This window comes from Gracilinanus agilis, chromosome 2, assembly GCF_016433145.1.
Source record: "Gracilinanus agilis isolate LMUSP501 chromosome 2, AgileGrace, whole genome shotgun sequence".
NCBI classification, from domain to species: domain Eukaryota; kingdom Metazoa; phylum Chordata; class Mammalia; order Didelphimorphia; family Didelphidae; genus Gracilinanus; species Gracilinanus agilis.
In genome coordinates this window covers 42,376,380-42,401,343 of record NC_058131.1, presented here as the reverse complement: position 1 = coordinate 42,401,343, position 24,964 = coordinate 42,376,380, and the positions used below count along the sequence as shown (strand labels likewise).

The following is a 24,964-nucleotide window of genomic DNA, read 5'->3' as shown; positions in this document are numbered from 1 at the left end:
TGCACCGCAAGGGGTACTTTAATCTTAGTCCCACAGGAAGGGGCTCAGCAGAGGCCGGGGCCAAGGGAGGGACAGCAGCAGCAACGGAGCCCGGGCAGGCGTGCTGCCACGCAGGGCCTAAGGCCCGAGTGAGTTCAGCCTGGGACGGCCCAGAGCTCCTGGTTCTGCTCCGGATCCCGTCAGGGTGGGGGTCGAGGTGTCCGGAGGGCTCAGTTCTTCAGGTCTCCCAGTCGAAGGTGGGCGAAGGATGTGGCAAGGCTCAGGGCCTCCTGCAGGCAGCCCACGTTCTTGCCTGTGGCCTGGGCCGACACGTCTTTGCCGCCGCCTTTGCCGTCCATCAGTCCCGACACCTGCTGCACCCACTCGCTGGCCTTCAGGCCCTTGTTGGCCGCATTCTGTGAGAAAAGAAAAAGGAGCCTCAGGGAGAGCGGTGGGAAGAGGGGCCTCGTGGCACCAGCCACCCCCCAGAGATCCCCCAGGTGCCCACCGCCGGCCAGGCCAGGAGCAGGGAGGCGGGAGGGGAAGGGAGCCGGGCCCACGCGGCGCCCTCACCTGAGGGACCTGGCACAGGCAGATGATCTTGTTGGCCTCGCTGTCCACGGTGAAGAGCATGGCGGACGTCTCTGGGGAATGCGTCTTGAAAAGCTTCAGGGCTTCGTTCAGAGCCTGTGGGCAGACGGTGTGGGCTCAGCCAGGGATGCCCGTCAGAGCGGGCTCCCCAGGCTCGGCCTCGGGGCGGCGGGAGCTAAGCAGACACCCCACGAGGGATCTGGCACTAAGCCCGTCTGACGGCTGCGGCCAGAATGCCTCCTGCCGGCCCTCCAGCGTCCCTGCAGAGCCCTGGCAGGAGCCGGGGCCCAGGCTGGACATTCCCAAGCGCGCTGGGGGGCACGAGGGAGCTACCTTGGCCGAAGCGCCGCTCTCCATCTCCATGATGACCAGCGGCTGGTTGGGGTGGCTCTCGATGAGCTGCCTGGTCTTCTCGAGCACCTGAAGCCCGGTGTTATGATTAAAATGGATACAGACAGATGTGAATAGAAGTATTAATATTTTAATTAAGGCCATGTTGGAACAATAAAGAAGACCACGTGAGAGATGAGCCACAAGAACCTGGCCTTCGGGGGAGCCTGCCTGGAGCAGCAGTGAGGGGGCTCCCGGCAGTGGGGCCCAGGCTCAGCCGAGGCCCCCAACCCCTCCTCGTCAGGCCTTCGGCCCACCTGCGGTCCCGAGCCAGGACTCACCCTTTTCTGAACGTCAGCTTTGTTGGCCCGGTCGAGGTCATCCATGACCTTCTTTAGCGCTTTGAGACTTTCTCTCAGTTCATCCTTCTGCCACTGGGGAACAAGCGAGGTGGCGAGGAGCTGAAAGGAGAGCGACGGGGAGGAGCGCTGAGCGGCCAGAGCCCAGAGGGGACAGCGACCCTTCTGAGGCAGAGAACCCCCACAAAGGCACCCCATTCGCCTGCCATTAGGGTCAGGTACATGGAGAAAGAAGCAAAGCAAGAAAGCTGGACGTGAGGCCGCCCCCTACAAACGAGCTCACACTTGACTAGATTTGGGAAGGAGGCCCGGCTCTGAGACTGAAGGAGCGGAGGAGGCCCCGGAGCCGGATGTGGGAGCCGGGCTGCCGAGGGCCCCTCGTGGCGCTCACATCCCCCGATGGCTGGGGCTCTGGCCGAGGGAGCAGGAGGGGCCGCCGATCCATACCTCGCCAAAGTCAGAAATCTCCCTCTGGATGTCCTTGTTCGGCGCTGTCTGGGCCTTCACTTTGGCTTCCAACTCAGACAAAGAGCTCTTCAGGCCGTCCGCTTTCCTGAGGGCCTGGACGGGGGAGCCAGAGCTCGGAAATCCAATACAAGCGCCCGCCTCCAGTCCCGCCACCTCCCAGATTTCCGGTCTGACTCTCCATGCTGCCCCACTGCGGAGGCTGCCATCGGGTACTCCAAAGACCCACCCGCTCCAGAGGGGGTCGCCAGAGTCACCCCTTCAGACACTGCTCAGACACTTAGGCCGGTGAGCGGCAGAGGAGCCCCACAGCTTCACAGAAGCCCTTCTAGTCTGGGAAGCGCTTCATCTTTGAAGTTAACAGTAGCAGCGAATATTGTATAACGTTTTAAGACGTTCAAAGCTTTGCTTATCCAATTTGGTGCTCCCAACAACTCTGTCAGCACTGCCGTTATGCCCATTTGATGGACGGAATTGAGACAGAAAGTTCAGGGACCTGCCCGGGGCCACATAGCAGTGAGCATCTGAGTCAGAATTTGATCTTGGGTACCTTCAAGGATGCCGGCCCAGCATCCTGTGCCCCCAGCCGCCCGGCCCTCCCTGCTGCCCCACTCACCTTCTGTGCCTCGACACCAGTGACCGCCACAACCCTCCGGATGCCCTTGGCGATGGCTTCCTCGCTCACGATCACCAGAGCTCCTGCATGACTTGAATTCTGCAGGTGCCTGAACCCAACCAGAGCCCCGAATGAATAAGTCATACAAATGTCCCTACCCCAGTGATCGTCCCACAGGAGGGCTTCCTAAACGCCGCTCTACTGACCCCAGGGATCCCAGGGTGCCCGAGGCCCACCCGCCCTGGACACAGAGTTCCTCGAGGCCTGGTTTCACTGTAGAGTCCGGCCCCCTCTGCCTCAAGGTCCCATGGCGGGGGGCACTGCTCAGGAGGGCAAAGAGGGAAGGAAGGGCCCGCAGACATCCCCAGCCATTCCCAGCAGCCCTTTCTGTTGGTGCAAAGACCCGGAAACAAGGCCTGTGTCCACCAACGGGGAAACCCGAGTGTAATAGAACACTGCTGTGCCGTGAGGAACAACGGACAGAGTTCGGGGAGGCTACTGAGAGGAAAGAATAATCCAGAAGGCATGGAGCCACGTGCAGCTCGAGCGATCACCTCTGCCCAAAGAAGGCCCGAGAAAACACGGCTCCCCGACTTGTTCGCCCTCAGCAGCTCGTGTGCCCACTAGGCATGGGCAAGGGGACTTGTGGAAAGTGGGGTGATGGAAAAACAAAAGAGATCAAAAAGAAGGAAATGCTTGCTAAGCAGCAATGAGGTGGACGCAACAGAAGAGCTACAGGAGGAGGACGGCCTGCGTCGGCAGCACAGGGCGGCGTGGAAGCATCAGACCTGGCTGTGAATTCCAGCTCTGGTGCCCATCGCCTCTGTGCTCTGAAAGCAAACTGTTCCTCGGAGGCCCACATCCACCTTCGCCTCTGTAAAATAACAGAGATGAGCAGGTGGGACCTTCGAGTCTGTCTTCCAGCTTGCTTATGCTCACTTCACTATTTAAAACATGCAGATTCTCTGGGCATCAAGAGGCCTATCATCCCGTGGACATGTGTGATGGCTCCAGTTTCCTGCTCTAGTATCCATGGAATCCTGAAGGGGAAAGGCAGCTGAGGAATGACTTGGCCTCATTTCATTACTTTACAGAAAATACTGTGATCCAATCAGGAGAGCTAGTAAGTGGCAGAAACTCAGTTCAATCCCAGATCTTCAAATCCAAGCCCTATGTCCTTTACATGATGCTCAACTGCCTCCAAGCTAAGAAGGAATTCAAAATTTGCTAAAAAAGTAAACATTTAGATTCTTGCTGTGGGCAATGCACTGTACTAGCTCTTGAAAAGACACAAACACAGGCTTGAGAAGATGCAAATGCTGCACTGAATGTGCTTATCCAAAATTCTGTTAACAATATCTTGAATACTGAAGTTTATCACCCAGGAGAGAGAAGGGTACTGAAGATAATTATTCTGAAGGCCCTCTTGGGAAGGAGATGCCAGCAGTGTAAAACCCTTGTCCGCTGGGGCCAGACCTCAGGCCCACGAAAGGGCCAAGGACAGAGGCTACAATTAGCAAGCTGGCTCGGAATCATCCACTGAACTCAGAGGCGGGTAGCAAACTGAAATCCCAGGAGGAGTTATGCTTTGGCACCACGGCCTCATGGAGGCTCAACATTGATGGATGGAAGAAAGAACACTCAGAGAAATGTAAATAAAAACAACTCTGGGAAAACAATTTAGAAGTGTGCAAGAAGGCTTTCTAAATTAAATTGATTTCACACCCGGAAGCTCAACTATGGGATTACAAGTGCAAATGACAGCAAGAAAAGACTATGTACAGAAATATGCATTGCAATATTACCTGTGATAACAAAAATGGGGAAAGATGAGCTTTGGCATATGAATATAGCGGCCCTTGGTGGCTCGTAAAACTTCTCTAAGTAATATGAACCCAAATGACAAATACTTGCAACACATACAAACTGCGAGGGGAAACTGCAAGGGGTTCTTTGGCATTTAGCTGAACTCTACTAAGGAATGTGCTTTGGAGGGGGCTTGCTGGCTGCTTTATAAAAACAAGCCATCTGAACAAAAAAAGACTGAAACTGCAGGCATTTTGCGTCCCTCCCCAGATTCTTAGTGGTGTCTCTGGCACAGCTTTTACCGATAGGGCCCACCTGGGATGATGGCTTCCCCCTAAAACTGAAGTGGCCGTGCTGTTGGAGCCGAGGGCAGTCGAACCCAAGCACGAGTCCTCACTCTGGAGTGGGTGCCACGATGTAAGTGTGCTCTCATTTAGCGCCCCCTCCCCAGGCAGGCGAAGCTGTCTAAGAGCACTTACTGGGTCAGGAAAGAGGACTTGTGAGGACGACCTTCTTCAGGTGCTGCCAAGGAGCTCTGGGCCTCCCGAAATCTAAATCTACACAGAGCCCTATGGCTGGCATCAGCCTAAAGAATGCTCCTATCCGAGTGACCAGAAAACTCTTCTAAATAGTAGCGCTGGGCCTATTTTTAGTCACAAACAGAGAAAGCGGCACAGGGTCAGAGCTGGCAGCTGGGCACGAGGACTGCGAGCTCCTTGCGACGTCTGTTATTTCATCTCTTGGGGATTGCGAGGCCTCCCTGTTTATCCCAACCCAGCCCTCGTACCCCCGAGGCACTCACGTTCCCCCACAGAATTCCACTGAAGTGAGGGAGCCCGCGGGGCCTGAAGGATCGTCTAACAGCTTGGTCACGGGAATCCCAATGGAGACTACACGCACCGGGTCAGGATAGGTTTCATCGAAAACAGCGCGCAGCCCTTGGATGGCTTTGGCTGCCGCCAGGGGACAATCCTGGGCATACACGGGCTGCGATGGGAAGAAGCAGACAGATGGGGTGAGAGAAAATCCAAGGCCTTCAGGAAGGAGAGGGGGAAGACGGGGCTCTTGTAGACTTCCACACCATGGCTGGCTCTCCTCGGTGGGCCTCCTATGCTGCAGAAAGCGAAGGGAGGGAGGGAGGAATTTCACATGCTGGGGAATCCAGGGGCCTGATCAGCTACTGAGGCTCAGGAAAGGGCAAGGGAATGACTGGTGGAGGCGGGAGAGGTCAGGACTGGAAAGGTTTAAGGGCAAGAGCCAATGAGCAAACCTTGGCTGCCTCTATCATCCCATTAGCGATCTTTTCTGTTTCCCTGAGCTGTTGGGTGGACATGGCTCCCTTGGCAGTGAAATCAAAGCGGAGTCGGTCTGGTGCCACCAGGGAGCCCCTCTGGTCTGCCTCCCCCAGCACAGAGCGCAAGGCAAAATTCAGGATGTGGGTAGCAGTGTGGTTGCTCATGACAGGTCTTCGTCGGGGCTGTTGGAAGAAAGAAGTCGTAGGGGTTAAAGTTCAATGCTGACGCGGGGTGGGGATCCTAAATTCCAAAGAAGTTATGAAAATATAAAGGCTTTAGGTGCTACCCCCCTACACCCTCCCCAAAAAAACAAAAAACAAGAAAAAAGTCATTAATAAAATCTGAAATAACTCAGTGAAGATTTACTTAAGAATTGAGATTTAGTAAACCTCCATATTATTTCATTAATTATAATTTTTAGTAATATCTACAGTAAAGGATTTCAATTAATGGGCAAACATTTATAAAGAACCTAATAATTCACTGGTAGGACAGTGGACAGAGGACTAGACCTGGAACCTCAGACACTTCCTAGATGTGGGACCCTGGGCAAGTCACTTAATTTTTGCCTGCATCAGTTTCAGCATCTCTAAATGGGGATAATTATAGCACCGCCTCTTGGGGTTGCTTTGAGGGTCAAATAAAATAATAACTGTAAAGCACTTAGTCCAGTCCTGGCACAAAGGAGGAGCTTCATCAACAATGGCTTCCCTCCTTCCAAGCCTGCCAAGCATTGTGGAACAAGAAGAAAAAGCAATCATTGCCTACAGGGAGCTTCCATTCTAATGGGCAAACCACACAACTGCAACTCTCCAAGACCAACCCAGAGCAGACAGAAGGGAGCCCTAGAAGGGGAAGTGCTGATGGCTCCGGCCCTGGCCAAGATCTGCTGCAGAGAATGAATGGCCTCTGAGCTGGGCTATAAAGGAGGACAAGGATGCTGCAGGGTAGAGGGAAGGGCCTCTTTCCCTCCCATTATTAGTATATACTTTAACTTATACCATATCTGCAATTTAAGATGAAAAAGGTTGTTTTATGACCTAAATAATGAAAATGTCTAAAGTCAATATGAGATACAAATTTACTTTAAGCATTTGATATCTAAACAGTTTAATCTTCTCCAACAATAGGCTCTGAGAAATGTGGAATTTCCCAATTACCTGAGCATCTGCTCTCTTTCCTACATACCCAATAATTACAACTATTAGCCCTAATTTGGCAAGGACACAGCTGGAGCCAGAGGGGCAGAGAGGGGAAGAGGGAGTGTCAGGCTGAGAAACTCAAGTTGAGGGAGGGGAATGATAGGAAAGAAAGGCCAAGATCAGGATATAAAGAGCCTTGAAGGCCAAGATGAGAAGTTTCTCTGATCCCTGAGGTGATAAGGAGTCACTGAAATGTAGGGAATGGCAGGTAGGAGAGCTCGGTGTGAAGAGAGGACTAGACCTAAGGCAGGGAGCCCATTCAGAAGACTACAGCCACACTGATGCCCTGATAGTGAAGTTGTACAAACACTTTGGAAAATCATTTGAAATTATACAATTAAAATGCCTGAAATGTCCATATATGCCCTGAGGCTCAGAGATTCCACTGCTAGGCAGGCATAAATCCCAAAGATGCTGCTGATAATAAGGTCTCACATACACACAGATATTTCTGGCAGTACTTGTTGTGGCATCAAAGAACTGGAGAAAAAATAGATGCTCACTGAGTTGGGGATGGCTAGACAAACTGATACCCCAATGGAACTGCTTTAAAATGACAAACATGAGGAATACAGAGAAACTGGGAAGGACTTTAAACTATTGATGAAACCTGAAGGAAGAAGAACCAGAAAACTACAACACTGTAAATGAAAAGTACCACAATTAATAACATAAAAATACCGAACTTGATATTGCAAAAAGTTAATGACTAAATGTGTCTCCAAAGAAAAAGAATGACGCTTGTTCCCTGTACCTGCCAGCATAAGGTAGAGGCATGAGCTGTGCCGGTCAGTGTAGTGCATGGGCAGCCCTGGACATCTAAGGGCACCACTGACCTTTCCTGCTCATTGATTCTTAGTAGAGTTGAGGGAACATAATGACTGGCTGGTTTACTACCGTGGCTGGCTGTCCTGACCCTTTTTGGGTCCTCTTTTCTTCTTTATCATAAGAGACGGTTCTCAGGGAGGGGTATGAGAGATGACACCAAAAATGACATCAATAAAACTTTATTGTAAAAGCCAGCTGGGGTCACTCACCTCATCAATGAACAGACGGACTCGATCCCCCACTCTCAGGCTCCCATAGACTGTTCCTATGTGAAGCACATATCCTCCTCGAACCTGAGCATCCTTGACTGTGAACTCAGTTTTCTAAAAGGGTGGAGTTAAAAAAAGCAACCCAGTCATTGACCAATTATCAATCAATTAGCATCCTTAATCAATCACCATAATTGGAAAAGGGAATATGTGAGAGCAACGAAGAGAAACCTAGGCCTGGATTATTTCCTCCCCAATGTTTCTGAAGACTCGGGAAACCAAAAGAGGGATGGTTTGAGTTTGTGTCTAGGACTTCTGCCTCTGCAGTCCAGCCCCAGCCCAACTGGGGCCCTCATGCCCAAGAGAGCAGAAGGAACAGCCCAGGGCCAGCCCTTCAGAGACCCCGTCAGGCTTAGAGGAAGGAGTCACACTTACGTCCTCACTACTGTCATCCTCCTTCACCAGGTAGCCTTCGTCATAGATCTGCCCTCCTTGCTCAGCATAGAAGCACGTCTTATCTAGCACCACGCCACACTCTTGGCCCGTGGACACTTCATCCACAAACATCTTCTCCCTGCGCAGGGCCTTCACGGTGGCCACTGGGTTCTCAAACTCTGTGAATAAGAAGGGAACGTCAATAACTTGGCTGTCAAATGTTGGGCCGCTCTCCCTGGAGGGCATGTAGCTGTGATCTCTGTGGCCTGGTCATCCCACTGGTACCATGTGTTTACTGGGCTGTGTAGCCACGCCCACCTCTCTGCAGAGAGGACAGAGAGTCAGCCCTCTCGGGGGCTAATCCTAGTTCGGCCAGAAGCTAGCCAGGCAATGGCAGCTCAGCCACCTCCCCTTTCTAGGTTGGTTTCGTCATCTGAAAATGATGGAGGTTGGCTATATGTTTTCCCAGATTTCTTCCAACTAGAGAATTCTAGAATCGGGAGCTTGCTAGAATCTGACCCTGAGGTGCAGAACTGTTTTTTAAACTTCCAATAAGTGTCCAGTGGCATATTCTCACTGTAGTCCCTATTACTCTCATGAGTTAGGCCCTCTGCCCTAATCCAGTAGCCAAAGGTTTATTTAAGGACAAAACTAGAACAACCATGTTGATCCTACGCAGCCATAGGAGAAACAAAGAGATGGGGTCCAGGAAGTCAGAGCCTCCAGAAAAAACAAAATTACAGGTCAGTGGGATAGAAGGGACATAGATATTGAAACATACCATAAGTGCCACTGGAGTCAGACTGATAATTATACTTGAGTGAATCATCTGTGACCTCCAGGCCTCTGCTTCGAAGCTCTTCAATGGCATAAATGTCCAGCATGATGTGGTCTTCTCCACCAGCTCCCTTGCCCTGGGACTTTAGCTGGCAATAACAATAAGAAAGAAGTGTCATCCCTTTACCTGCTAAAGCGTCCTATTAGGAAGCCTGGAAAGAGCAATTTGGCCTTGCAAAGGGATGGGTGGGAAGGCTGTCTCAATGGCATCATCCAAACTCTCTACCTGAGCCAGCTTCCTCTCTTCCTCAAAGCCATCCATATCCACGACTAGACCCTTCTCCTCAGCAATCAGTCCAGTGAGATCCACTGGAAAACCGTAGGTATCATAGAGTAGCCAGGCTGTGTCACCTGTGAGGAACATAGGCACAAACAGAAGATGGAGTTCTATCAGAAGAATTGATGAGCTGGCTCCTTTTTTATCCAGAGGGAGGAAGTGATGAGGGAAGGAAAAGACTGAAATGTAAAGGGGTTAACCTGTGAGAGATATTGAATTTCCTGGAATTTTTTTCTTCTGAGAAGGAACATCCCACATTACACAGTGAATAGTTTAAGCAAGCTAAGACTAAGCTCTTAGTAGCCATGGAAGCCAGTCATTATTGGTTTGGAAGTCAGGCCTGGGGGCAGCTATGGAGCTCAGTGGATAGGTCTGGAGTCGGGAAGTCCTGGGTTCAAACCTGGCCTCAGACACCGGTGTCCTAGTTGTGTGACCCATTTAACCCTAACTGCCTAGGCCTTGCAGCTCTTCTGTCTTAGAATTGATACTAAGAAAGTAAGGCTTGGACGTGAAAGGAAGAAAATTGGTCCTCACCTGGTATTATTTTACAATCTCCCAGACTTTGAATCTTCCTGTCCAGGATGCGTCGCCCTCTGCTCAGGGTCTTCAGAAACTGTACCTCTTCTTCATTAATGATGTCCTTCACCATTTCTGGGTCCTTCTTTAGCTCAGGAAAGGCATCACCCTATTATAGGGGAAACAAGAAGATGGGTCTGGGGAGGCTGTGATGGCCACCGGCCAGCATGGAACCATCTCCCCACTCAGGGCTCTTGCTTTATTAAAAGGACAGACATACCAACGATTGGACGACCACATCCACAAGTGTAGCAAAGAAACCCCTTTTGGCATTGAGCTTCTCATGGGAGTATCTAACTGCCCGCCGAAGAATGCGCCTCAGAACATACCTAGGAGGAGATCAAACTTGGTCAAGTACTGAGAGACGCTCCAGGCCAGATTAGTCACAATTCAAGTAACCTGTTCCCTACCCTTTGGGAAGACTTCTGTTTACTCACCTTGTAATATCTTCCCAAAGCCTCAGCACTGCCTCCAGCAGAACTTATGGCCATATTTGTAAATAAATATGAGAACAGGTTCAAGGCAGGCTATGTACCAAGTATACTCTAAAGACCACTGAAGGCAAACCAGAAAATGCATGTATTACACCAGCACTTCCTGGTCCTGTAAGGAAACTTGCCATGCTCTCAAGTCATAATCCAAAGGCCATTTCCTCTGGTTTCTAAGCACTAAGTAACCCACATGGAGGATTTTCTCCCATAGCTAAAAATCTCTATTATATATTCTTTGTATTGATCATTCTCAGAATTGTATTTTCATAAAAATCCAAGATTTAAAATTTCATTCAAGAAAAATTTCAGGAAAAAGAAGTTTGCTAATAACTCTTTGAATCCAAAAAATGAACTATTTGGAGAAAGATGCCTGTAGAAACCTACACAGCATCAACCAGGATGAACTTTAAGGTACAATTGAACTGAAGGGGGTTGAACACAATTATCTTATGCCAAAGGGGATTGCCCCCAAGTGGCTTTTTGTCAATGTGCCTAACAAAACATTGGTTTTGCTCTTGTGCACTTGCTCTCTCTCTCCTATTTCCCTCTTATCTCTAACTATTCTAGTTAGAAGATTTTTAGAGGTACAAGATGATTATGTCAAATGATCAATTGGGGAAATGAGTCTCCCAAATGATGGGGGGGGGGGATTGTAAAGATGGAATTAATTCTACCCTGCCCATTTCTAGATTTAATCACCAAAAGTGTAAACACCACCACTTAATCTTCACGTGAGGGAGGTCTGTGACCCATTTTGTGGAAGAGTGGGTAACAGGATCAGAATTTATTGACTGTCCCCTTGGCAGTCCTCAACAAAGCCTTTGTTGTACTTGGTACTCCTGAAATGGGAAGAAGGCACAGGAAGTGATGAAAGAAATGGTCTTGATAAATTGAAAGGACTTCTGGGGAGCTCACACTCTTTGGCCTTGAACTGGACCTGGAGGAGCTCTGGCTGAGACCTTGGACTTGGTGAGACTGTTCTTAAATCTCCTTTTCAACTACCATATGGTGAATGAAAAAAGGCTGACTCCCTTCCTTAGTTTCCCTGGAAGTACTAGCCTCCAGAGGGGCCCTTGATTGAGAGGAGGCCTTGTGGCTAAAACCCTTGTTAAATGACTTTTAGGCTCTCTGGCTAGGGCCTCTGGAGCCCTGCCAGTGTAAAGCCAAGGCTTGAACACATAATCTAGTTCATTAAGCTAGATCTCTTATTCTTCCCTCTTCTCACTTCTCAACTTTCACTCTTTTCTATATTTTATAAATAAGTTGCTAAAAAATCATTTGGGATTGATATTAATTCAATTCCTGGTAAACACCACTTTTTTAATATTTAGTCAACCATAATTTTTCCCCTTTACAGAATTACCTATCCAATCTTCCTCTCTCCTAACTTCCAGAATTGCAGGGCTCTGCTTGCCCTAAGTCTCTCCCTCCTTTGATACATTCTCCATTCAGCTGATAAGCTGTTCTTAAAATACAGGCCTGACCATGGTACTCCCCGACTAGTAAACTGCAGTGGCTCCCAATCACCTTGAGAATCACACAGGAAATCCTTGGCTTCAAGGTCCTTCACCACCTGGTTCTTTCTTTCCTTGCCAATGTTTTGCACCTTCCTCTTCTCCTTATATGCAGCGACGCTGGCTTTCCTGCCTTCCCTGGAATCCTCTCCACTCCCTCATCTGTCTCTTAGCTTCCTTCAGGTCCTGGCCAGAACTCACTTTCTATGACAAGCCTTTCCCTGAACCCCTTAATGCTAGTCCCTTATCTCTCATTTATCCTGTCTATACTTTGTTTGCTCTGAGTTCTTGGCATGCTGTCTCCTCCATTAGCCTGTGACCTCCTTGTCTGTCTGTCTTTATATCCCTGTGTTTGGCACAATGTAAGGCACACAGCAGATTTTTTAAAAAAACCCATACCTTCCATCTTAGAATCAATACTTCATATTGGTTCCAAAGCAGAAGAGCAGAAAGGGCTAGGCAATGGGGGTTAAGTGACTTGCCAAGGGTAGCACAGCTAATAAATATCTGAGGCCAAATTTGAACCCAGGTCCTCCAGTCTCTAGGTCTGGTTCTCAATCCACCAAGCTGCCCGGCAGCAGACTCTTTTTTATTAATTAATGACCGACTGGCCTTAACTGCATCAAATTAATTGACTTTTAAATTTCCTAACTTTAATTTTTAAGCATATAACAAACAAAAACTGGGTTAAAGGAAAATATTCTCAATGGATTTTCTCAACAGAAATGCTTTCTCCAAATATTCTGGGTTGGTAAAAAACAACCTATCACCTTATACTCAATGGCTACAGGCAATGAATATGGGGGGGAAATTTGGATTTACTCAGTCCTTGAAGAGGCACAGAATTCCTTCTCCCTCTGATAATGAATCATGAGCCTGGTAAGGATCTGTTCAGGCCTCCCATCTGTGTACTTACCCCCGGCCTGTATTGTCTGGTCTGCCCCCATCAGCCAAGGCCACTGTGATGGTACGTGCATGGTCAGCCAGCACACGGTAAGCCATGTCTATCCCATCCACATCATCAGTACCAACACAACCTGTGTACTGCCGAGCACCAGTGCCCTGTGAAGAAAAAATATAGGATTGGCCAAAAGAATGGTGGCGTTTAACTTAGAGAAAAGAAAATTCAGGAGGAATAATAGTTTCTTTAGAGTATTTGCAAGACCATGATGTGGTATACAACCAGTATCAAACAGTTTGCCATCTCAATTAGGGAGGAGAGGGGGGGATAGAATTTGGAACTCAAAATTTAAAAAAAATTGGTTTTTTACATGTAATTTGAAAAAATGTTAAAAAAGAACATCTGTAACCTGGAAGGAGGATTAGGTGGTCTCAATTGGCACCAGAGAACAGAACTCAGAAAAATGCAAGGATGATATAGAGGCCAGTTGAAGTTTAATATTATAAAAAACTTCCCAGGCATCAGAGCTGCCCCATAGTGGGACAGTCCATTTTCAGAGGGGATAGGCTCTCCATCATCAGGGGTCTTCGAGCAGTCAGGGTAGACTTTGTCCATTATGTTATAGTATGGATTCCTTCTGGGTGATAGCTATGAAGGACCTTTCCTGCTCTAGAACTGGAATTCTGTGATGGGAGACATTTCACACACTGACATGCTGGTGGGGCTCCTTACTCAGGCCCCAAGTCAGTGGCAAGCTAGGTGTCAAAGAAACATTTAGAGAAGGACCCCAAGCTCTTCTCAGGCTCGGTCTTGGCCAATCAGAAACTGGACAAAGGAGAGGCTAAAGAGTAGAATGTGAAACACTCAGTGACAAGCTCCTAGGAGCAGAGCTTGTGCTCATCCCTCCCACCTCTTAGTAGAGTGGTTTGTACATAATAGGAGCTTAATAAATAGTTGTTGAATGAATCTTTGGCCACACTTTTGGGCATCCAGCCTGAAGATAAAGGGAACAAACCTTAATTTTGGTTGAGCCAATCTCTACGGGAACCAGTCTCATACCTTCTGAATGGCTTCAAAGTAAGGGATGAATAGGTCCGTATCATAGTTGGACATCTTGTTCTGTAACACAGACACCAGACGCTCCAGGCCCATCCCTGTATCAATGCTCTTCTTGGGAAGAGGTTTCAGGCTGCCATCAGCTTCCCTGCATGATTCAGAGAAAGCCAAAGATGAGACAGGGGGTCCAGGCTGCTGTCATCTTTGAAACAAATACTGTATGGGGTCATTTCCAAACTGTGACCATTTCTTTTCCCATGGTAGGAATAGTTGAGATAAAACTGAAATTCTAAGAAGTTAGTTTTAAAATAGCAAACTTAAGCCAAAATGAGACTTCTGGGGAATGTTATGAACTTTTCTAGCTATAAAACAGAACTTGGTTAAGATGGCAGGTAGTCATCACAATGAGAATATTACAATTTTAAAAACAGACCTGACTTTTTTCTTTTTGCCAGAAGAAAAACAAAATAAAAAGAAAAGTCTTTCCCTTGATGGGACAGTCCCATTCCTCTAGTGCTTTTCCCATTTTAGCGTCAACATCTAAAAAGGGAAAGTTTCAGCTCGTAAAAGCTCCTAAGACAGTAGAATTAGAAGGATATCTTGGAAAATACCATCTCATTTCTCACTTTGTTATTCTCTTTCTTTGTCAGGTCTGAAAGAAAGATCCCACATTTAGCAAAATTCTCTAGCAGGCGTCTGATTTCTTTGCAAAAGGGCACTCCTAAGGAGAAAGCTCTTTCATCAGCCCTTAACATTCAGTCTTAGTGAAATGCTTGGGGCAGTAAGAAGTGAAGCCGTTTTGCCCAGGGTCATCCAGGCTGTATGTCATAGGCAGGACTTGGGCCCAGGTCTCCCTACATTAGATTAGCACTCCATCTCTTTCTAGGCCAAGCATTGGTTGTCTCACAGCAGATATATAGATTTTCTGACATGTTCCTATGAAGGAAGTAAGGATAATACCTCACCTGTTGAATTGGATAAACACAAGATTCCAGATCTCCAGCACATTTGGGTCATCCTGATTGACAAGGTGTGCGGCATCCCGGCCACCAATCCGGTCATAATGGATCTCACTGCAGGGTCCACATGGGCCAGTGTCACCCATTTCCCAGAAATTATCCTTCATGTTTCCAGGAAGAATCTTGCTATCATCCAATCTGCACAAAAAGATCCTCTATCAAAGAAATATATTCACCCAAACCCGAATAATGCAGTTCTGGGCAAGATCTAACAAGAAGGCAATTCACTTTACACTGAGGAAATCAGTAATGTTAGGTACAAATAATCCAACAATGCTGGAAAGGCTGTGGAAAATGCCAACCTCCTGATTATGCCACTGGTGGGGCAGTGACTTGGAGCATGCTTTTTAAAAAAACAAAACAGCATTATACAATAAGAGACACTGAACTGTTTCTCTCTTTTGACCTCACTACCAGGGCTATGCCACAGGGATGTCTGTCCCTAATAGGAAAAAAAGACCTCTGTCAAAAAGATATTCTTAATTATTAATAAATGTTTAAAAAAAATTTCAGCAAAATAAAAAAAAAAAAGACATATGAACTCATGCAGGGTGAAATATATAGGAAAAGAATATAAACAATGACTACAAAAAATATAGGAAAAAAACAACAAAATGAAACAAAAAACTGAAAACTATATAATTTTTTATTTTCCTAATTACATGCAATAATAATTTTCAACATGTGTTTTCCAAAATTATAAAACCCAAACTGCTTCCCTGTTTATAATTAGAATCTGCTCCCCAGGACTCAAAATCCCAGCTTCCCATGTTCTTTCTCACATTATGTCCTTATGTTTTGGAGATAAAGTTTGTGTGTGACCCCACCCCTCGCTCTCTTTTCCTGCGAATGTAGCTAGGAAAACTTTTCTTTATTCAGGGTTTTACTTTTGTTCTTTTATTTCTTTTACTTCAAGTGATTATTAATAAATCTTATGAAATATAAAAAAAATATTCTTAGTAGCATCATTCAAATTAATAAATATTTTTTCCCATAAGACACAGAACAGAATTGTAGCCATACGAATATTAAAATTAGAACATTCCTGCTCTCAAGGAGCCTACATTCTGAGTAGGAGATACAACATAGCCATGGGAACCTAAGTACAAGACAAACTGAGAAAGGCACAAAAGTGGGGCAGAAAAGGATTCCCCAAAGAGATGACCCTGGAACTGAGCCTTCAAGGAAATCAGGGACTAAAAGAAGCCAAATGTGAGGTCAGAGCAGTCTGTACCCAGGCGTGGACCTTGGAGGTGGGATGTCCAGCTCAAACAAGGAAATGCACTTCTTACCTCAAGGTAGAGAAGTGGGAGTTAGGGTAGGTAGGCTGTTAGATGCCCATTTTCCTTTGTCACAAGGGAAGGTTCTATGGGGCTGGTGTTGAAGATATGAGGAAGCAACTGCAGTGTTAGAGGGAATGGAATCTGTAATTTTCTTAAAAGTTTAGTGACTGTGTGGCAAACAGCTATGTCCTCTGTGAAGGAGAAGAGTTGGAAGCACGGGGAACAATGAAGAGGCTACCTACGGCAACAAACAGTCTAACAAACTGCTGATGAGGATCTCAACTAGGGTGAGGAATGTGAATGGAGAGGAAGACAGGAATCCAACTGCTGCTAAAGAAACAGAATCAGCAAGACTTCAGAATAACTCCAAACTGTAAACAACTTGTGCGGATCAGGGACCAGGTGGGGAAACCACAGTATAACGACCCTTAAGAAGTGTCAAATATGAAGAGCAACAGAAATGTGTGGAAGATATGTGAACTGATAAAGAGAGCATGAGGACAATCACAATACACATATACTACAACTATGAAAATAAAAACAAGATTTCTTTAAACTACCCAAAGAAAAAAGTCCAGAAGACAATATAGAACCTTGTTACAATCCTGGCTGTAGTAATACACATAAAACCCCCCAAATAACAAGGTTATAATCCACTTTCATTTATTTTTAAAATGTGTATATTAAAAATAAATTTATGAAATGACCACTCACTGACAACTACTAAATCTAAGTTTCCACATAATAAATGAGCCAGGATAACTTGGCAGAATAATTCTCTTTGAAGGTAAAATATAAGCCTTTTGAGTCTCCTAGAAATTTTGCTGGGATTGTCTAACTCCATTAGGAGAGAACAACAGACAAACCACTTAACATGATGGACTTTATAAAGCAGTCCTAACTCCAATTTTATGCCAAATTCAACATACATTTACTAAGAACCAGGAAGACTCATCTGAGTTCAAATCAGGGGCTCAGACACTTTCTGTGTGTCTCTGGGTAAGTCATTTAACCCTGTTTGCCTCAGCTTCCTCATCTGAAAATGGGCTGGAGAAGAAATGGTAATCCACTCCGGGATCTTTGCCAAGAAAACCCCAATTGGGGTCATGAAGGGTCAGACACAACTGAAAATGAATGGCCTTCAACCTCTTTGTCATGATCAAACATAGATCAAATAACTGTGGGAGGGATTATGCCTTGTATGACTAGATTCTGTTCAGGGCAGGGAGGGATACAACAGAAAAACAGATATATAAATCAAGGCAATTTAAAGAGAGAGAAAGCACTAAACAACTGAGGGAAGGTCAGGGAAGACTCGACAGAGACAGTTGTGGCAGAGTTAAATCCTGAATTTTAGTTTGAGAGGTAGAGATGAGGAGGGAGTGACAGATAAAATATTTGGTTTGGGGAATTCCTAATGCAGAAGAGAATGGTGTGAGATAACATAGGAATGTGGCCAGGAGCCAGACTGTGGAAGGCCTTCCAAGGTACACGGAGGAGACTGTCGTTTATCCTGGATAAAAATACATAATAATACCACTCAAGATCTCTGAGCAGATGAGGAACCTTGTCAGGTCTATGATTTCGAAAGCTGGGTGAAGGAGAGGGCTCAGACTGGAAGCAGACAGATCAATTAGAGGCTGTTGAAATAGGCCAGAGGGGGGGAATGAGAGCTTAAGTAAGCTAAGGTTTTGGCAGGATAGTAAGGAGCAGAAGACATTAATAAACATATTAAAGATTTCAGGGAGGTAGAATGAAATGTGAAGTGGAGGTGAGAGGGAGAGAAAATAAATGCTTGTTCATTGAAAGATAACCTGAAAGATGAATAGGAAAATCACCACTTGATCCCTTCTTATGGTTTTGTCCCAGTCACCTCAAATTCAACATACCCAGAACTAAAATAATCCTCAGGTTCCCTATCCCAACTAGTTTACTCACTCAATTCCATTAGATATAGTATCAGGCTTTAATTCTCTCAGTATATAAAATTTCAGAAATATGGTTTACTTTCCCCCTCTGCACCAGACTCTATATCCAAAATTTTAAAAATCCTTTTATTTCTTCAGTGTCTGTTGGATTCACTTTTTACTCTTTATTCCTACCAAAAATTCTTTACTTTGAGACTTCATCACATCAATTGTCAATGATTTCAACAACCTCTTAGTTGGATTTCTGTCTCTACTGTATTAATCAGTGTGTTTAAAAAAAAAAAAAACAACCTCTAAGGCAGAAGAGTGGTAAGGGCTAGACAACTAGGGTTAAGTGACTTGCCCAGGGACACACAGCTGGGAAGTATCTAAGGCCAAAGAGCCACCTAAATGCCTCTTCTCTCTTCTTCTAGCCCATTTCCTCCATTCTCTCCTGAAGTCTAGAAGAAAATTTTTGTAAACCTCATTGTTAATACTTTGTTCCCCTGCTCAGGACAAAATGAATTCTCTTAATTACCACATGCTAGTTTTCAAGACTTTCCATAACCTAAGTCTCATCCTCTTTTCTTAAATTTAATAACATTATTTCATAATTGTTCAGTACTTTTCATTTTCCAAAGCACATCAAATTCATTAATTTATTGGGTACCTTAAAGCCCTGGATAACAGGGTAGCAAAATCTGAGAGAAGGTAAGTGCCTCATCCAAGATTGTGCAGCTAAGACCTGAGGGGCTTGGGACTAAAACTCTTATCTACTGAATCCTCATTCAACCATGCACAGTATCTAACCCAGAGACCATCCTCCCTAGTATCCTCCACTCACTGCCTTCCCTTTGTTCAAGGGACATTAGGACTTTTCAGATGTGTACGTATGTACACACAGAGTAACTGCTCTCTGCCATGGTAGAGAAGGTCACCATCCCAAAGGGATTTCCCTGCACCAATGAAGTCAGAGGTCTTGACAAAAGAACCTGTCTCCACCCCCCCACCTCCCCATAAGTGTTCAGCCCTTAACAAATAGACTGTTGACCAGCTACACACAGACTCAGAGAGTAGGGAAACATAGCAAGTTATGGTATGTTTTAGAGGCATTTTTGGGTCCTCCCACATTTCCCTGTTCTCCATGAATAATTTTACATTTCTTCACAGGCAAACTGGTTTCATAAAAAACTAAGGAGAGCGTTGAGCAACAAGCTGCCTAGGTATGTAGCAAGGGACAAAGAAGTGAATTCCCCTGACTCAAAGCTTGAAGCTAACTATGGTGACACAAGAGAAATGGGCTAAAACACGAACCCCAAACATCAGTTCTTTAGCTGAAAAAGCCCTCTGCGCTCATTCATCTTCTCAGCGGGCTGCATGCATTCTTACCCCAAGTTCTGCCAGATCTGCTTGCATTCTAAGTCTGGTTCTAAACCAGCTGCTTCATTTCCCCCGAAGTAGGTGACATAGAGCCTGTCTACAGGGATGCCAAACTCTTGGGTAAGAAGCTCCAAGGCCATCTTACAGGCAAGCTCCTGCATAAAGGACAAGAGTTAGCAAAATTAATCATTCTGTGCTGTTAAAAAACCACTCCTAGACTCATGGAGAGCAGCAAACAAGCATTCTGCATGTGAAAGTCACATGGTTCAGGCAGAACACTGCAAGAAACATGTGTGGCAAACTGGAAATTATCAAAGTACAGACTCTTTGAGATACTTTTCTATGGTGAAAATGAACAGGGGGGTTCTCTCAATTCAATGCCTCTTCTATTCAACAGCAGGACATGGTTTACCTTAAAATAATCCCCAAAAGACCAGGAACCCAACATCTCAAAGAAGGTGTGGTGATAAACATCCTTCCCCACATCATCCAGGTCGTTGTGCTTGCCCCCAGCTCGGATACACTTCTGAGTGTTGGCAGCTCTGCTCAACTTGGCCATCGGGTGAGAGGGGTCAATTGTGTTGAGGAAGATGGGTTTGAACTAGAGGAGAAAAGGGGAGACATCAGAAACTACTTAAGAACTCAAAAGTTGGGTTATACACATCAGGCTCACACACATACTTGAAAATACTGCTCTTTATCCAGGGTCCCAAAGGCCATGGGGCAAGAAAAAGTAATGGAGACACTCAGCTGACAACAGGAAATGTTTCTAGAAGGTCAGTACAGTTTTCACTGCCCTCTTTCTGATGAAGAATGGTCTGGGGGAAAAAAAATTCCAGCCTGTCCTACAGAAAGGATGTCAGGGAAACATGAATCTCATTACTGATATTTAGCAAAATCTCTCCAGCCAAAGCTTGTTTATCTTTTAGAAAGAACCTTAGGGGAGCAGAATAAGAAATTATAGAATTCTTTGAATATGCCTGGTAACATGAACAACACTAAGGAAAATTTACTCAGGGTCAATTATCTGTTATTTCAATCTATTCCTTAAAATAATTAGGCAGAATCAAAGACTGAGACTCACAGAACTCAATAGCTAGAAGGTAGTCATCTAAAACTTAGAGAAGGGAAGGCACAAGTTGATGACAATGAAAGCCCAGTCAGGCAATCAATCAAGGAAATGGCACCAGGGCTTTTTCCATTACTGTAATTCCTCTGATTAAATGGGCCACATAACATTTCAGAAGCACAAGAATAGTATAGAGTGGAAAGAGCAATGGATTGGGTAGTTAGACAACCCAGGGTCAGATCCCACCTGTACTTCTTGACTGAGAAATGCTTCTGGCCAAATTGCTTAATCCCTTTCCCGGTCTTAGTTTCCTCAACTGTAAATTGAAGGTCCTGGATTAGATGGCCTCTAAAAATCTCTCCAAACTCTAAAGCTATGATTCTGCTTTTACACATTTGAGGAAACTGCAACTCCTCCTCTGGAGAAACAAAACCTTTAAATTTTGGTAAATTTCTTTAATAGTCCAACTTTTGCAAATGGAAATCATAGATTATCAGCTACTGTCGCAAAAGCATCAAAAGCACTGGGATATGGATTGAGATGGTGATAAAAGCAGTTTTGCCTGAGAATACCAAAAAACTCTGGAAGGTCAATTAAAAGAGCAAAAATGTATAAAATTTGAGTCCTATAGTTCTTTGTAAGGCTCAAATGACAAATTCACTGTAAAGTGCCTAGCACAGTGCTTGGCACATAAGTAATGCTATAAAAATGTTAGCTATTTTCATAAAAAATACATCTTGATTAAAAATAACCCAACTAATGAGGCAAGTCTATATTCCTCCTCTCCCAAAAAACTGAAGCATGTCCTATCTTTGATATCTCTGTGGGAACCATTTCTTTTCTCATTATTTCTTTAGGGTAAACATCTTAAGAAAAGCAAATTATCCCAGAACTCCCCAGGCTTTGAGTAAGCCTACCTGGTTCATGCCTGCATTGGCAAAAAGAAGAGTGGGATCATCCAGTGGTATTGTGGCAGATGAATGGACATAGGTATGCTGGTTTCTCTTGAAGAAATCAATAAACCGCCGGCGGATCTCACTGGCAGTTAATGTTGACTCCATCTTGAAATTATCACCCAAAACTGATCAGAAATATAGAGGAAGTAAATGTTAATAGAATCTGGAACTATCGATTAAAAGACTCATTTACATGAGGTTCTGGGATTTCAAGACAAGTCAAATCAGAACATAGGAAATGGTACTAATTCCAGAATTGCTGAAGAGCTTAAAATTACTGAGAAAATTAAGTATTGAGCAGCTCCATGCGCCATCATACATTCTTTCTTCTTTAACCCTCACCCCAATCTTTGTAGCCATCATGGAGTTCAATTCAACTAAAAAATATTTTCTAAATACCAAGGACTCCAAGTTTTTACCCACCCCCTCCGCCTTCCCCCCAAATAAATGTACAAGCCTCAGGATACTTAGGCCTGAAGGGAGCATGCCACTTCTATTAGGCTCCTAAGCACCATAGAACAATAAAGAGCAAATTCTCCTTGAGAGACTACAGATGAACAGAAAAAGGCAAACTTTCCTTTAGAGACAAGGTTATGCAATGGTTTTGAGAGCACAATGAGAGTATACAATCAGAATATAGACAAGGTACAAAGGGGATCTCAAAAAAGATCTTAAGAGCAGAGAACTAGAGTGTCTAGGAACCTGAGGTCATTCTAGTTCCACTTCATTTCAGAGGCACAGAGCGGGTAGACAACTCACTCTGAGTCACAAAGGCAATAACTAAAGTCAAAGCTTGGACAGTTCTCAGGACTCCCAAGTTCAATGCATTCCCCCCTGTATTTAGTACTTAGAATTATTGTAGTTGATAGTATAAGATGTTGACCTAAACCTAACTTTTCCTAGACCTCATTCTACTTTTCTCCATTATTGTTAAATATAAGCCCTTCCTCAGTTGTTTCTATGCTTGGATGTACTGAATATTATTATATCACTGCATGTATGTTTCTAGATCTTGATTATACAGGCTACACTTCAGTGATCTATAGGAAAGTGGTAGATTCAAGTCGATAATAAGTCATTCCTTGTCATAAGGTTAAAGGTTAAATTCAACTTTCCAAATGCCATTTCATCTACCTGAAAAGTATCAGAAAAACAATTTACACCCATAAAATCTTTTACAGAACACAAATGCTAAAGAAAAACCATGTAAATAAAGAACTTGAGGTGAAATGAGAACATATTAATCACTAAGAGAATCAAGAAATAGTTCCAGAGGCAGCTAGGGTAGTATAGAACACTAGGCCTAGAGTCAGGAGGACCTGGGTTCAAACCTGGCCTTAAACACTTTCTAATGCCCAGAGACCCTTGATTGCCCAGTCTTTGCTACTCTTTTGTCTTAGAACTGATACTAAGACAGAAGGTAAGGGCTTAAAAAAAAGAAATGATTCCAGTGCGAAGCAGCATTTTAGAGATTGAATCTAGAAAATGACAGCAACAGACTAGAGGGTTTTAAAAGTTCCTTCCAATAGCCTTTGTTTTTCTCTATCAATTAATCTTTTGTAGTTTCTTTATAGTATGACTCTGGACCCTGAAAGAATATAAGAGTTGGGGCAGCTAGGTGGCTCAGTGGATTGAGAGCCAGATGGTCCTGAGTTCAGATCTGGCCTCAGACACTTCCTAGCTGTGTGACCCTGCACAAGTCATTTAACCCTCATTGCCTAGCCCTTCCAACTCTTCAGCCTTAGAATCAAAACACAGGACTGCTTCTAAGACAGAAGGTAAGGGTTAAAAAAAAAGAAAGAAGTCAAGGATTCAAGATTATCATAAGGAAGGAAATGCATTCCATTACAAATAAGGACCAGGCAGGCTAGGAGACAATTGATGAGTCTCCAAAACCTGCAGTGTGCAATGGGAAATAATGCATATTAACAGCTTTGGAAGATAGGCTGGAACCAACCTAGGAAGCACTTTTAAGAGTCAGACCACTATGTATTTTACTCTAGGGGTAATAAGAAGCCAATTAATTTTCTTGACCAGGTAACAAAAAAGGGAACTGAGCATTGTATAATGATAAAGGACAAGCGTGGCCCTATGGAAGAGCCCAAATATAGTACTTCTTTGCACAAGAGGAGGCTTCTGCATGCCTAATACTGTATTTGTTTTCAGATCCAATAGGTATACATGTTGGTTGGTTTTGCTAACTGCTTCCCCCCAACATCCCTTCCCTTTCTCTTTTTTTATTCTTTAACTCAAGGTATGAAATGCTTGATAGTAACTTAGAAATTAAAGGTGAGGTGGCTAGGTGGCACAATAGTAGAGCGCCAGATGGGAAGACAGAAAGTCCTGGGTTCAAGTTTGACCTCAGTCACTTCCTAGCTGTGTGACCCTGGGTAAGCCACTTACCCCTCATTGCCTAGCCCTTACCATTAAACCAATACTTAGTATTGATTCTATGACAAAAGGGTAATGAAAATGAAAGCAATGTAAAAACAAAAGCTATCAATAAAATACAAACCAATTCAGTATTAACACGGATGTCATCACACCTATCCTTCTGAATAGTGACAACTATATATTTATTGCCCTGCCATCAGTGGAAACACAGTTATGATCTTATGATCTTATGAGCCCAAGAGGGATGAATTTGCAGATACCAAAGACTGAAATTTTCTTTTTAACCCAATAAAATCAGTATCGATTCCAAGGCAGAAGAGGGGCAAGGGCTGAGAAGTGAAGGTTAAGTGACTTGCCCAGGGTCACAAAGCTTGGAAGTGTCTGAGGCCAGAATTGATCGCAGGACCTCCCATCTCCAGAGCTGGCTCTCTATCCAGGGGACCACCTGGCTGCCCCACCTTCTTTCTTAGAATGGATAGTAAGTATCAGTTCCCTCGAGTAAGAGTGGTAAGGGCTAGGTCATTAAGGTTAAGTGACTTGCCCAGGGTTTCACGGCTAGGGACTGTCAAAAGGCCACATTTGCACCCAGGACCTTCGGTCTGCAGGCCCTGCTGCTTCCTAGATCCGCCTCGTAGCACCGTGTCCCCAGGCTCAGCTAGAGCGTCTCCCAGTCCCACATTTGGAGGCACCCATACCATTGCCAAATAAGTGGCCCCGGTTGGGGGCGCCAGAGGGGAGGGAACCTTGGGAGCGAGAGCGGGGTGCCGCTGCTGCCGTGCTCCGCCATCCCGAGAGCCGCCCCTACCCACCCAATCCCGCAGCGCACGGTGCCCGGAGGCGCCTGGAGAGACCGAGGGGGAAGGGCGAGGGACCCAGGGATCCTCCCGCCCCGGCCGCCGGCGGAGATTTCCATTCCCCGGGCCCCTCCACGACGCGGTCCCATCGGAGCAGGTCCCCGCCTCCCAGCTCCCAGCTCCCAGCTCCCAGCGCCCCGGACAGCTCGGCCGCCACAGCCACGAGGCCGTTACCTGCGCAGCAGAAGCCTCCTCTTCTCCCGCAGCTCCTGCGCCGCTCAGCCCCACGCAAATGCCGCCAGCAGTCCCGCCCACCCTCCAATCAGAATGAGAGCACGGAAAGTGAAGGGACGACCTCCGCGCCATAACAAGCTCCCATTGGTTCCCTGCCTCGC

General features: G+C 45.5%; 1 protein-coding gene across 1 annotated transcript; it reads right to left on the bottom strand.

Moving 5' to 3' along the window:
• AARS1 (alanyl-tRNA synthetase 1) lies at nt 1–24,851 on the bottom strand. The gene is made up of 21 exons (XM_044663112.1): nt 24,804–24,851; nt 21,343–21,506; nt 19,769–19,957; nt 19,366–19,511; nt 14,733–14,924; nt 13,771–13,915; nt 12,727–12,872; nt 10,026–10,134; nt 9,764–9,914; nt 9,179–9,303; nt 8,897–9,041; nt 8,116–8,294; nt 7,681–7,794; nt 5,417–5,623; nt 4,949–5,133; nt 2,341–2,449; nt 1,707–1,820; nt 1,242–1,361; nt 904–990; nt 553–666; nt 1–395 (listed from the first exon to the last, which is right to left on the bottom strand). The coding sequence occupies exons 2-21, from the start codon at nt 21,484–21,486 to the stop codon at nt 210–212; spliced, it is 2,907 nt and encodes a 968-aa protein (XP_044519047.1). The 5' UTR covers nt 21,487–21,506; nt 24,804–24,851; the 3' UTR covers nt 1–209.
• Between the last annotated feature and the right edge of the window lie 113 nt (nt 24,852–24,964).